This window comes from Hypanus sabinus, chromosome 21 (genome assembly GCF_030144855.1).
Source record: "Hypanus sabinus isolate sHypSab1 chromosome 21, sHypSab1.hap1, whole genome shotgun sequence".
NCBI classification, from domain to species: domain Eukaryota; kingdom Metazoa; phylum Chordata; class Chondrichthyes; order Myliobatiformes; family Dasyatidae; genus Hypanus; species Hypanus sabinus.
This window is the reverse complement of record NC_082726.1, coordinates 16,294,946-16,308,134: the sequence shown is the minus strand read 5'-3', so window position 1 is coordinate 16,308,134 and position 13,189 is coordinate 16,294,946. Positions and strand designations below refer to the sequence as shown.

The 13,189-nt window shown below is 37.8% G+C and overlaps 1 protein-coding gene across 1 annotated transcript in view; it reads right to left on the bottom strand.

Annotated features, from left to right (window-relative positions):
- The window catches only part of LOC132378818 (fibrillin-1-like), a 377,797-nt gene that overhangs the window by 63,978 nt on the left and 300,630 nt on the right, over positions 1-13,189 (bottom strand). Inside the window, exons 50-56 of the mRNA XM_059946042.1 lie at positions 10,558-10,710; positions 5,269-5,337; positions 4,704-4,829; positions 3,635-3,754; positions 2,475-2,597; positions 704-835; positions 475-600 (exon numbers count right to left, since the gene is read on the bottom strand). Coding sequence (XP_059802025.1) covers positions 475-600; positions 704-835; positions 2,475-2,597; positions 3,635-3,754; positions 4,704-4,829; positions 5,269-5,337; positions 10,558-10,710 — 849 coding nt within the window. The remainder of the gene's footprint in view (positions 1-474; positions 601-703; positions 836-2,474; positions 2,598-3,634; positions 3,755-4,703; positions 4,830-5,268; positions 5,338-10,557; positions 10,711-13,189) is intronic.

Here is a 13,189-nt window from a genome sequence, read left to right as displayed (position 1 = left end):
ACATGGAAGGAGATTTTTTAGTCCATTGAGTCTACACTGGCCCCCAGAGCAACCCATTTATTTCCCTAGTCTCATTTTCTGTTCATGGAGATCCCAAGTATCCTTTAAAAGGTGTTTCCCTAGTCTGGATCTTTAATAACAATAAGATTAAATTCAGAGTTCCATAGAAAGTCTGCACATAGTCTATTTAGGCTCATTTCATTAATGATGTTAAATTATTTTTCTTGCATGGGGCATCTGCAGCAAATTGTGAAATTTTCTGGTAATATTTTCCTTTGTAACTCATACCTTACTGTATGAGAAGTAGTTCCTTTTTTCTCCCTTACTAAAATACATGAACTATGATTTTATCGAATTGCTACTTAAACAATGCCACAGCAGAATACTGATGAAATTTTGACTGCAATATATCTAATAAAATTAGATTTGGAACCAAAGCTATTAATCAACAATCAATAAAATATTGAAACTCACCAACACATTCTGTCTGTGTGGAACTGACAGTGAATCCCTCGTTGCATTCACACTTATAACTTCCTGCAGTATTTATACACCGACCATTTTCACAAATGCCAGGTTTGGTGCGACATTCATTTTCATCTAGTTGAAATAATTATGACATGTTTAATACAGCATTTTGCAAAAATGAACTCGAGTATTCTAAGCCAAATGGTAAGATATTCATAAAGACTTGTTCTTTTACCAATACACCTATCACCATCCAACTGGAGCACCAATCCAGGTGGGCAGATGCACATGAAAGTTCCAATCAAGTTCTTGCAAACCATGCCTCTTTCTGCACAACCATCGAGTTGCTCCTCACATTCATTCTGATCTGTAAAATTATGCAAGATTGGGGGTTTTCGTTAACATTACAAATTATTTTTTAAATGAAAAATGAGACTGAAACAATGTCTACTCAGGTTATGAACTTACATTGAGCTTCTTGTGAAATAAATTGTTACTTTGTATTTACATGTGTTATTTTAAGACCACAACCACAACTTCAGCATGCCATGGAGGCTGATACAGGAAGCTACTGGAATTATAGTGTGCTTTTCTTTAAATGAAATGCTGGATTAAAGGTCTCATCTGCCTCTTCAACTGAACATTTAAATGGATTCCTGGAACTGACTGTGTTAGTGTCTAGGCCCATACTTTTCTTTTACCAGCCACAGATATAAGGCAATTCTTCACATTGTTATTTCTGATATTTTGTTGTAATTGGAACAAAGGCTCAAATTGCTTGTCTAGTGTTTTCAAACTAGAAGTCATATACTATTCAGTGGCCACTTTATTAGGTCCCTCTTGTACCTAATAAAGTGGGCACTAAGTGTTAAGTTCATGGTCGTTAGATGTTGTAGCCTGTCCACTTCAGGGTTCGACATCTGCATTCAGAGGTGCTCTTCTGCACACCATTGTTGTAACCTGCAGTTTTTGGAATTACTGTCGTCTTCCTGTCAGCCTTAGACAGCCTTGCCATTCTCCTCTAACCTCTCTCATTAACAAGGCATTTTCGCCCACTGAACTGCTACTCACTGGTTGTTTTTTTGTTTATTGCACCATTCTCTGCAAACTCTTAGGACAGTTGTGTGTGAAGATCCCAGGAGATCAGCAGTTTCTGAGAAACTCAAATCATCCCGTCTGTCACCAACAATCACTCCATGGTCAAAGTCATTTAGATTCCATTTCTTCCCATTCTGATGTTTGGTCTGAACAACAAATGAACCTCTTGACCATATCTGTATGCTTTTATGCATTCAGTTGTTTCCATGTGATTGGCTGATTAGATATTTGCATTAACGAGCAGATGTACAGGTGAACCTAAGAAAGTGGACACAGAGTGTATTTCTTCAGTCTTCATTGATATTAAAAAACAAATAATTATACTCCATAAGTCCAAGGTAAGATTTTGGTGAAATCTTCAAAAAGGAGTGTTTAAAATAAATATAGCAAATGTTGTACAATACTATCGTAACTACTAGAAACATAAATGAAAAAAACTATAATAATATATTGGTTCTGAGTTCTAAATTATATTGGCTCAAATCAAGCACATTCTGAACTGATTTCAGTACAAACTGAAATGAGCGAAGAGAAATCATTAAATTTGACTGTTGATTCATCATCACCTATTGAACACTACTGTTCAAAGTCAGTATCCACCCTAATGAATGAAGTATTGTCCTGGCGAATATAAAATAGGCATATTGTACAACAAACCCTTAACAATGGCTTAAGTATAAATGGAATAACTTTCAACAGAGAGGATGGACAGTTCTTCCAGCACTGAGGTTAGTTTGCATGCTTGATAACCGAGTACAGACAACTTGTATCCAAATGAGTTCAGATTTGAACTTTGTATCAATAACTATGTTGTTACGATTGAAACAATACTCAAAATATAGTATTTTTACAGATATTAAGCTCAAAAGGCAAAGTTACCAGGCATTAAAATGGAAAATTGAATTCACCTCGGCACATCTTCCCATCTTGTCTAAGAACATAACCAGCAGGACATTTACATTCATATCCTCCAAAGGTATTAACACAGCGGAATGCACAAAGTAGAGGATTTTGTGCACATTCATTTATGTCTGGTATTGGAAAGAAATAACAATACAATGTTATCTTTGATCTTCCAAATATTAGTGTGAAACATACTTCATGCTATTCAATTTTCCCTTTTACTTTTTCTTTTCTATTGAAGGTATTGATAAACACTGGGGCTTTAGTACCTGCCAATATTTCATGAAAAATAGGAAATGAAATCAACTCTGAATTTACTACCTCTGTAAACAGAAAGTTGATTAGTCAACTATTAAACATTATTAGTTTTTGTTTCCTAATGCAGACACAATCATACCATTTGGTAGATCTACACTCCTGCCCTTCAGAAATAACTGAAAGATTTTACTGATCTATGTCAAACTGAATCAATTGAAAATTTTAGACCTGGCAACTGTGGTGTTCTGTATTAAGCATATTAACTGTCAGTTGGACTGTGTGTCTATATTTCAACAATCTCCAAATTCACTGAGCTACACTTATAATTTCTTCTTCATGTGCCACTATCAGTTCAGCCATTGGAAGAGCACAACTCAACTCAATAGAAAATGTGGAATTTGGGGTGGGGTTTCCAATGAACCACCTGTATTGGGGATGAAACAAGGATGGGTGGAGAGCATTAGGAAGTGAACATTCTTTGTTTATCAGAGAATCAGTGATTTGTGGCAGAAGTGGGTGATTGGGAGTAGTGGAGAATGGAGACTGTGACAAAGGTTGGGACTAAGTGTTTTCAGTTTGTTGGGACCAAGGGGGAAATCAAAGAATCTAGAGATTGGTCTCCAGGGAAATCAAAGGGTCTGGATCTTGAGGTAGTTGTGTCATGGAAGATCCAGGGTGAAATGGGAATAGAAGACCTCAGTCTTGCCCAATGCTAATAATTGTTCCTGGAGTGACAACTGATGGTTGCTCCTCTGAACAAAGTAGTCTAATTTCCTAGGCAACACTCCTGAAATGGTCAATTTCACATTTCAACCTGGGAAAAAGCAAATCATTTTTAATCAGATGGGTCCGAAATAGCCCTGTAAAGTCAATTTTACTTGTGTGGAAATAAGATAAAGATGATTACCTTCACAAGTCATCATAGGTCCTGGTTCAAATCCTTCTTCACATGCACACTCAAACCCTCCAATAACATTAGTACATGTTCCATTGCCGCAAGGATTACCAACAGAGCATTCATCGGTATCTGTTGCATGGAAGATGAAACATAAAATATAACCTCTTGGCCTTAATTTCTATGAACAGTTTAAGAGTAGCTCCACTCCTTGCTTAATGTTGCAGTGACTTTATCCTTAATCTATTTGTTTGAAGTGGTAGACACCATGGCCATTTACAAAACTTTGCGTCTGTCAGTTTGATACCTCTAAACTGAGATGCGCTACGTTTTTGTGTAGACTAAGGGTAAGCCATTGCAACTGTAGATTTTATAGTGCCATGATAAAACAGGGCTCCAATTATGCCAACCTGTGGTCAAGGCACCTGCCTTATATTTGCTGTTGGGGCCAAAGGAAGTGAAACTGATAGAATTTCTGTCAAATTCTACCAAACCTGTTAAACCTGTTAAAGAAGGTGATTTTTTAAAAAAAGAAAAGTATACTCCCCAGTGAAATGATCTCCTTTAATAAAAAGAAATAAGTAAAGCTAAGGATTTAAAACAACTTCAGCAATCCTCTAACTGATTACAAAACTGATTACTGATTACAATACTTTCTTGGGACTAGGAAGTCAGAACCATATCGTATTTAAATTTTTAACAAATATGAAGCTTTTCCATCTTTTTGCCATGTTCTCTCCAGTGAAGTCCTAAATACAGCTGTTCCCAAAACAATGCCCTTGATTGTGGTCCACAGATGCAGGGGGGAGATGCAATTGTTTGTACAGTTTTTTTTCTCTGCATGCTGGGTGTTTGACAGTCTTCTTTAGTTTTAAAGGGTTCTATTGGGTTTCTTTGTTTTGTAGCTGCCTGTAAAAAGACAAATCTCAAGGTTGTATAAAGTATACATACTGATAATAAATGCTCCTTGACTTTGACTTACTATAGATCCTAAATGAGGCAGCAAATGCTTGTCTTGAAAGTGATATGATAACAAAGAAAATTGTGTTATTCGTTGTTTTGACATTTCAAGAGAACTCACCTACACACTTGATTCCACTATAATCGATATTGAACCCAAATGGACATTCACAGCGGAAGGAACCATCAGTATTGATGCACTGTCCATTTTTACATATTCCTGGGTCTATAGAACATTCATCTGTGTCTTTCACCGGAAAAAATGCAGAAAAAAATATAGTTCTAGTGTCAATGGAAAAATAATGTTGCCATTTAAAAAATAAAATGAATGTATCTGCTTTATAAAAAATAATATAAATCCAGTAAACAAAACACTAACATTACAAGCAGACACTGTATCAGAATCACTTCTGGGGAATTAATACTTCGTTGTTCCGCAGTATATAGAGCAAAACTTTTAACTGCTTGTTTTGTACATTATTCATTTTACTAAAAAGATTTAGGACAGCCACAAAAATGAAAACATGCAACAATTAATAATCAAAATGAAGTAATTTAATTTTAAATGTACTATTTCCTGTCATTATACACATGACGTGGTTTATTTTATTAAGCTGTCAATTCTAGGCACTCAGATAGGCGCTTACTTTGCTTTCACAGTAAATAAAAGAAAAATCAGACCTTACCTACTTGTGAACCTTCCTTGTTAATTGTAATTCCCACTAAGCCACTGGGGCACAATTTTCCAAACGCTTCTACAATGAAATTAATAGGGATAAATCAACTAAGCATTCCAAATCAATTTGCAGATGAGTGTATGAGTGTATATCCATACATGTATGTATGTATGTGTGTAAGTCATTACCTCCCTCCTGGGGAGCATCAAAGTGGAAATGGAGAAGATAATATGACAACGTGACTGGACAGATCAGTCAGTATATAATCTGATAATGGGAGCAGAAAAAAAATGAGTAATTTGTCACATATGAGATGAGGCCTTGCAGCAGGAGTGACAGGGTAGTGTGCCAGTGGGAGTGGACAGGGTCAGCCCTGTTGCATGGAAGATAAGTTGCAGGAATGGAGAGGAATATTCAACAGCCAGAATGAAGGACCAACAGAAATAAAAAGAGGAGAGGTCAGATGGGCAGGTGTGGGTACAATATCAATATGGTGGATGGAACATTGCCTATACGAAGTTACCCACACTTTAGACAGAATTTACAAGTAGAAACATTCTTCTGTAAGTTATAATGAAGCATAAGTCATATAAATGTGATTTCATCCCCATCCTCTCACTTACCTTTATGACCAACATACAAAAAGTATTGATATACAACAGATTTTACAATGACTGAAAATATATTCCATGGGAGTCCCATACAAATTCCAGATTATATTTAGTGCTGGTTGGAAATATTGAAAATTATAGTTGGGTTAGTCAGAGACAACATGGATTTATGATGGGCAAATCAGATTTAACAATTCTATCAAGAGTTTATTGAGTCTGTAACCAGCAGAATAGTTAATGTGGTGTTTTCAGTTAGTTAGTTATTGAAAAAAAGAAACAACTGTCGGTAACTTAGCCCTTAGAGCTTGTTCCGGTGTTCAAAATCATCATGGCTTATACTCTGTCTCATTACCAGTAAAACTCAAATAATATGCTCTCAGCCATTTGGAAATCACAATGGTTTGGCATCTGGATTACCTAATAGCAATGTTCCCCTTGACTCATCATAGCCTTGGTTCCCAAACACCCCTGACTCACCAGGGCTCCCTTTCAGTCACCCATGTCAGATGGTAGCATTCCCTTGCTACCATCTGACACTGGGATCACAGTTCCTATCCTCCCTTCCAATTGCTGTGGCCCTGACCCCCATGTTCCCTTCTGACCTAAAATGGCCCCATTGGTTTCCTTAAACTGACCAGGATCCCATTTCCTGTGCTTTCTTTAAACTTACTGGACTCACTGGGGAATTTATTCCCAGTTTATTTACTAAATTGTCACAACTAAAAAGGGTGTTGTGTATTAATAGAGAATATCACTTGACAGTCCTGAAATTCTGTTAGGCTGGCACCATTGAAGTCCTGTGTATGCAGATTATGAGAGTTTTACTTTACTATATTCCCACTCTCTGCCCATGACTTTGATGCCTTTTGTGCCCAGAAATTTATGTATTACTTTCTTAAAAATAGTCCTTTCTGGCGATGAACCAGGAGGTACATCATCTGCTGAAGGTTAGATCTGTGGCATTCATGTCTGACAACCCAGGCCTGTACCAGAAAACCAGGCATGATTTGCGGAGGGCTATTTCAAGGGTGAAGAGACAATTTTGAATGAGATTGGAGGTGACATTGGATGCATGGCAAGTCTGGCAGGGTTTGCAAGACATTACTTCCTACAAAACGAAACCCAATTACATGAATGGCAGAGATGCTTCACTACCAGATGAACTCAATGCCTTCTATGCCCGCTTTGAAAGGGAGAACACAACTACAGCTGTGAAGATAACTGCTGCACCTGATGACCCTGTGATCTCTGTATCAGAGGCTGATGTTAGGCTGTCTTTAAAGAGAGTGAACCCCCGCAAGGTGGAAGGTCCCAGTGGAGTACCTGGTAAGGCTCTGAAAACCTGTGCCAACCAACTAGTGGGAGCATTCAAGGACATTTTCAACCTCTCATTGCTACGGGTGTAAGTTCCCACTTTCTTCAAAAAGGCAACAATTATATCAGTGCCTAAGAAGAATATTGTGATCTGCCTTAATGATTATCGTCCAGTAGCACTCAAATCAACAGTGATGAAATGCTTTGAGAGGTTGGTCATGACTAGACTGGGCTCATGCCTCAGCAAAGACCTGGACCCATTACAATTTACTTATAGGTCAATGGCTGATGCAACCTCAATGGCTCTCCATTCGGCTTTAGACCACCTGGATAACACAAACACCTATGTCAGGATGCTGTTCACTGACTATAGCTCAGCATTTAATACCATCATTCCCACAATCCTGACTGAGTAGTTGCAAAACCTGGGCCTCTGTGCCTCCCTCTTGTAATTGGATCCTCAAGTTCCTAACCAGAAGACCACAATCTGTACGGATTGGTGACAACATATCCACTCACTGACAATCAACATTGGCGCACCTCAGGGGTGTGTGCTTAGCCCACCGCTCTACTCTTTATATATACATGACTGTATGGCTAGGTATAGCTCAAATACCACCTATAAACTTGCTGATGATACAACCATTGTTGGTAGAATCTCAGGTGGTGACAAGAGGGTGTACAGGAGTGAGATAGTGGAGCGGTGCCACAGCAACAACCTGGCACTCAACGTCAGTAAGACGAAAGAGCTGATTGTGGACTTCAGGAGGGGTAAGACAAAGGAACACATAACAATCCTCATAGAGGGATCAGAAGTGGAGAGAGTGAGCAGTTTCAAGTTCCTGGGTGTCAAGATCTCTGAGGATCTAACCTGGCCCCAACATATCAATGCAGTCATAAAGAAGGCAAGACAGCAGCTATACTTCATCAGGAGTTTGAAGACATTTGGCATATCAACAAATACACTCAAAAACTTCTACAGATGTACCATGGAGAACATTCTGACAGGCTGCATCACTGTCTGGTATGGAGGGGCTACTGCACAGGTCTGAAAGAAACTGCAGAGGATTGTAGATCTAGTCAGCTCCATCTTGGGTACTAGCCTAAAAGTACCCAGGACATCTTTAGGGAGCAGTGTCTCAGAAAGGCAGTGTCCATTATTAAGAACCTTCAGCACCCACGGCATGCCCTTTTCTCACTGTTACCATCAGGTAGGTGGTACAAAAGCCTGAAGGCACACACTCAGCGATTCAGAAACAGCTTCTTCCCTTCTGCCATCCAATTCCTAAATGGACATTAAACCCTTGGACACTAACTCAGTATTTCTGTTTTTGCAAATTTTTAAAATCTATTCAATATACATATACTGTAATTGATTTACTTATTTATTATTACTATTTTTATTTCATTTATTATTTATTTTTAATTTTTTTAAATATTATGTATTGCATTGAACTGTTGCTGCTAAGGTAACAAATTTCACGTCACATGCCGGTGATAACCTGATTCTGAAATTCCCTAGATTCACAACCCTAAGTGAAGACATTTTTCCTCTCTGTTTTAAATGTCCTCGGCCCTATGCAGAAATTGTGACTCCTGATTCTATATTTCTTAGCAGGTAAAACATCACTGTAGCAGCTAAATTGTTAAGAACCGTCAGAATTTTGTACATTTCAAGATAATTCTTCTCAATCTTTTACAATATAGTTAATATATGAACAATGAACCCATGGAAGGCATCTGGTCCAGACAGGGTACTTGGCTGAGTACTGAAGACCTGTACTAATTAATTGGCTAATGTGTTCACTGATATCTTTAACCTTTCGCTTCAGGAGTTTGCTTCAAGCCACCTGCTTCAAGCAGGCTTCAATTATACCTGTGCCAGAGAAGAATGTGGTATCCTGCCTCAATGACTATCGTCCAGTAGCACTCACAACCATTGTGATGAAGTGCTTTGAGAGGTTGGTGATAAAATTCATCAACTCATGCCTGAGGATTTGTTCTGATTTGGTAGTTTGAGCTGGTGTTATGGTTTTGTCCACTTACTGCAGCATTTCATATCAGTGGAAAGGGTATGAAAAGTAGATTTGTCCAGGCTAGCTTCTTGGGGCCTCACTGATGGGCTGGTCACAAATAGCACCACGGATTGTCAGAACGGGAGGTGCGCTGCAATGAGAGGGACCTGTGCATACCTAGGTAAGTATTTTAATGCTTGCCCTGTTCTGTCCTAATAAAATAAGTTCTGTTGTTCCAATTAAATAACAGAAGTTTGTGTCTTTCTGCATATTCAAGCTGGCTCCGAGAACCCATTGGTGTAATGTAATGGGTTGCTATTATATTTCTATTATTTAGACATTTATTAATGAGAAGACTGCTCTGACATCAGTCTTATTATGTACTGCAGAGTTTGCACTGCTTTTAAATATAAAATTCCACTATGATTCCCACAGTGCACATTAGGATGCAATTTTCACAAGAATTCTAGAGGTCAGTAAATAAGAATCTCTTTCTTTAGACTTGTGCTAGTTCCTAGTGATCTGGGCATAATCAGTCTATCCAGATATTTAAGTTACATTTGTTCAAATAGACCTTGATTACCTCTGATAATAGATTCTATTACATAATATTAATACAATTCAATCAGTGGAATTGGGCAAGACTCAGTCCACTGATTGTGTGTATTTATCTGGGCTCACTTCGCTGATCCTTGAATTGTGGGAAGTTTTGCAAGATGTAATGAGGTGTCAGTGGCAAGTGTGCCCCAGACAGCATTCTGCTGAGACCTTGAGTTCTTGAAATCCAATGAAAACTTTGATGGAGGAAAGGCTAGTATTGGGACCTTGTATCTTGTCAAAGCTGTTGAAACAGTTTTTAAATGTCTCTGCTATTCAGAGATATTCAAAAATATTTAGATTGCATTCAGTGATTTAATGTGAAATTATTTTAAAACACAATTGAAATCAATAAAAAAATTAAAATTCCAGATTAAGAAAAATAATTAAATGTTACCTTGTTAACTCTCAATCACCTGGTCAGCAATCAGGATGATGAATGTGAACTCCGATACTATAGCAGCTGCAACAGGGACCTGTTTTTCAGGATGTCTGGGACTTAAAATGACTCCATAAGTCACAGATTTTGTTTTACCTGGGAGCAGCCAAACACCAGTAGTTCTCTCAGAATCTACCAGTCACAGCCAGCATAATTCAGCCCACCAGGCTTTAAATTAGTACTCTGTTAATAAAATATGATGCATTGTTGAAAATAATAGTATGGGAATGCAAAACTTCTTCCTAAATGTGTATTTTTGGGTATCCTGAATTAGTTCATTTGAGGATATGCAATTCATACACCATTATTTGCCTTTGCCTACCTTCTGGTTCTTTGGGACAGATCTCACATGGATCACCCCATCCTTCACCCGGCATGAAGCTGCAACAACACGTATATTTGGTGATGTTTCTTAATTTGGGCGCAGAGCACACACCATTCTCAAATTTAGAGAAGCAAAAGCTCTCTCTCACATCTATAAATAAAATTAAAAAAAATATCAGTACAAAATAACTACAAAATACTTCTGTATCAATTCCAAAATTTATTTAGAGTTAAATGTTTAAAAAAATCACCCTGGACATAAATACTTGACAAAATGGTTGATTTACATTAAATGAAGTGCTTAAGAAATGTAAAATGATGTCTTGTATGGTGAAAACAAAACTCAGCATAAATACATGTACAAACACAATGCATCACAAGAATCAACTTCCTCTCTACAGACTGTCTATACTCACTGCCTCAGTAAAGCTGCCAGCATAATCAAAGACCTCATCCACAATGGACAATCTCTCTTCTCCCTTCTCCGATTGGGCAGAAGATACAAAAGTATGTACCATCAGGCTCAAGGACAGTTTCTACACCACTGTTATCAGTCTCTTGAAAGATCTCATATACGATAAAATGGATTCTTGGCCTCTAAATCTACCTTGTTATGATCGTGTAGTTTGTTGTTTACCTGCACTGCACTCATTTGTTACCTTTTACACTTTATTCTGCATTTCTAATGTTATATCTTATTCTACCTTAATTCATATGTAATAATTTTATTGATATAAACATTATGCAAAACAAACTTTTCGCTAGATAATGGTACGTGACAGTAATAAACCAGTATCAATACACAACTTCAAACATGAGCATTTTAATACTGAAATTCAATTGCATAATGAATATCCCTATTTTTCATGGATTCAACAATAAATTTCTGATGAATTTAACCATGGAGGGAACATGTATTTCATAAGAAATAGGAAAGGAGACCATCTGACATTTGAGCTCAATCCATCATTCATCAAGATCACGGTTGATCTTCTACCTCAGTGCCATTTTCCTACACTTACTTTATTTGTCTTTTGCACTATTTATTTATTTTAGTAACTTAAAGTAACTTTCATGTCTTGCATTCTACTGCTACCACAAAAACAACAAAAATTCACAACATATGTCAGTGATAATAAACTTGATTCGGATTCTGGCTATCCTCATATTCCTTGATTGCTTTAGCCACATTATGTCTACAAATCTGTTTCAAATTAACTCAATGACTAATTCTCCATAGACCGCAGGGTATGGAATTCTAAATATTCACCAACTTCTGAAAGACAACCCTTCTCTTAATTTTATTGTTAATGGCCTATGCCTTAGTTTGAATCTGTGACTTTTACTTCTAACTTCCCAAGGCACCCTGCACTCACCTGTCAAGACCTGCAAGAATTTTGCAAGTTTGATTAGACCACCTCATATTCTTCTAAACTCTGAAGAACATAGGCCTAGTCTACTCATATTCCTCCACATGCAAACCTGCTATCCCAGGAACTAGCTAGGCGAATGTTTGTTGCATCTTCTTGATGACACTTGTAAGGTAAATATGTTTAAACTTCTCTGAATATTCTAGGCAATGGGCCAGAATGTGAATACGACTCTTTCTGTAGAGAACTATGAGCCAGTTACAGTCACGTCACATTCAGCAATTTGACGCCTGTGAAGTGCAGTGTAGAAAGTATTAGCTCAGATGTGCATACACTTTCCAGTGGATTTAGAACTGACAGATTGTATCACTTCGTAATTTTCCACCAGCCTAAGCTGCCACATCTATTATTTCTGACCCCAGCTAAAAGATACATTTTCATTAATTTGATTCTCAATTTCTTCACTTTCAGACCCCAGTCTTTTTGGATTGTCAACAATATCTCCATAATCTCCATCAGCACAGGTGCACCACAAGGCTGTGTACTTAGCACTCTGCTTTATTCCCTTTATACTTACAGCTCCAACACCATATTTTAAGTTTGTTGACGGCACCACTGTTGTTGGCCTAATCAAAAGTAATATTGAATCAGTATACAGGAGGCAGATTGAAACTCTGGCTGAGTGATGCGACGACATCAACACAATATCAACAAGACCAAGGAGTTGATTATTGACTTCAGGAGGCGCATAACCCAATTTTCATTGGGGAATTAGAAATGGAGAGGATGAGCAACTTTAAATTCCTTGGTGTTATCATTTCAGAATATTTGTCCTAGTCCAACTTGTAAATGCCATTACACAGAAAGCACAGCAGCACTCCTACTTTCTTAGAGCTTTGTGAAGATTTGAAGATTTGACATAACTTCTAAAATTTTGACAACATTTTATAGATGTCTGGTGGAAAGTATATTGACTGGTTGTATCGTGGCCTGGTAATGGATACACCAATGCCATTGAATAGAAAATCCTGCAAAAAGTAGTGGATATGGCCCAGTCCATCATGGGTAAAGCCCTCCCCACCACTGAACACATCTACACAGAGCGCTATCACAGGAAAACAGCATCCATCATCAAGGACCCTCACCACCCAGGCCATGCTCTCTTTTCACTGCTGCCTTCAGGAAGAAGGTATAGGAGCCTCAGGACCCACAGCACCAGCTTCAGGAGCAGTTATCAACCACCAGGCTGTTGAACCTGAG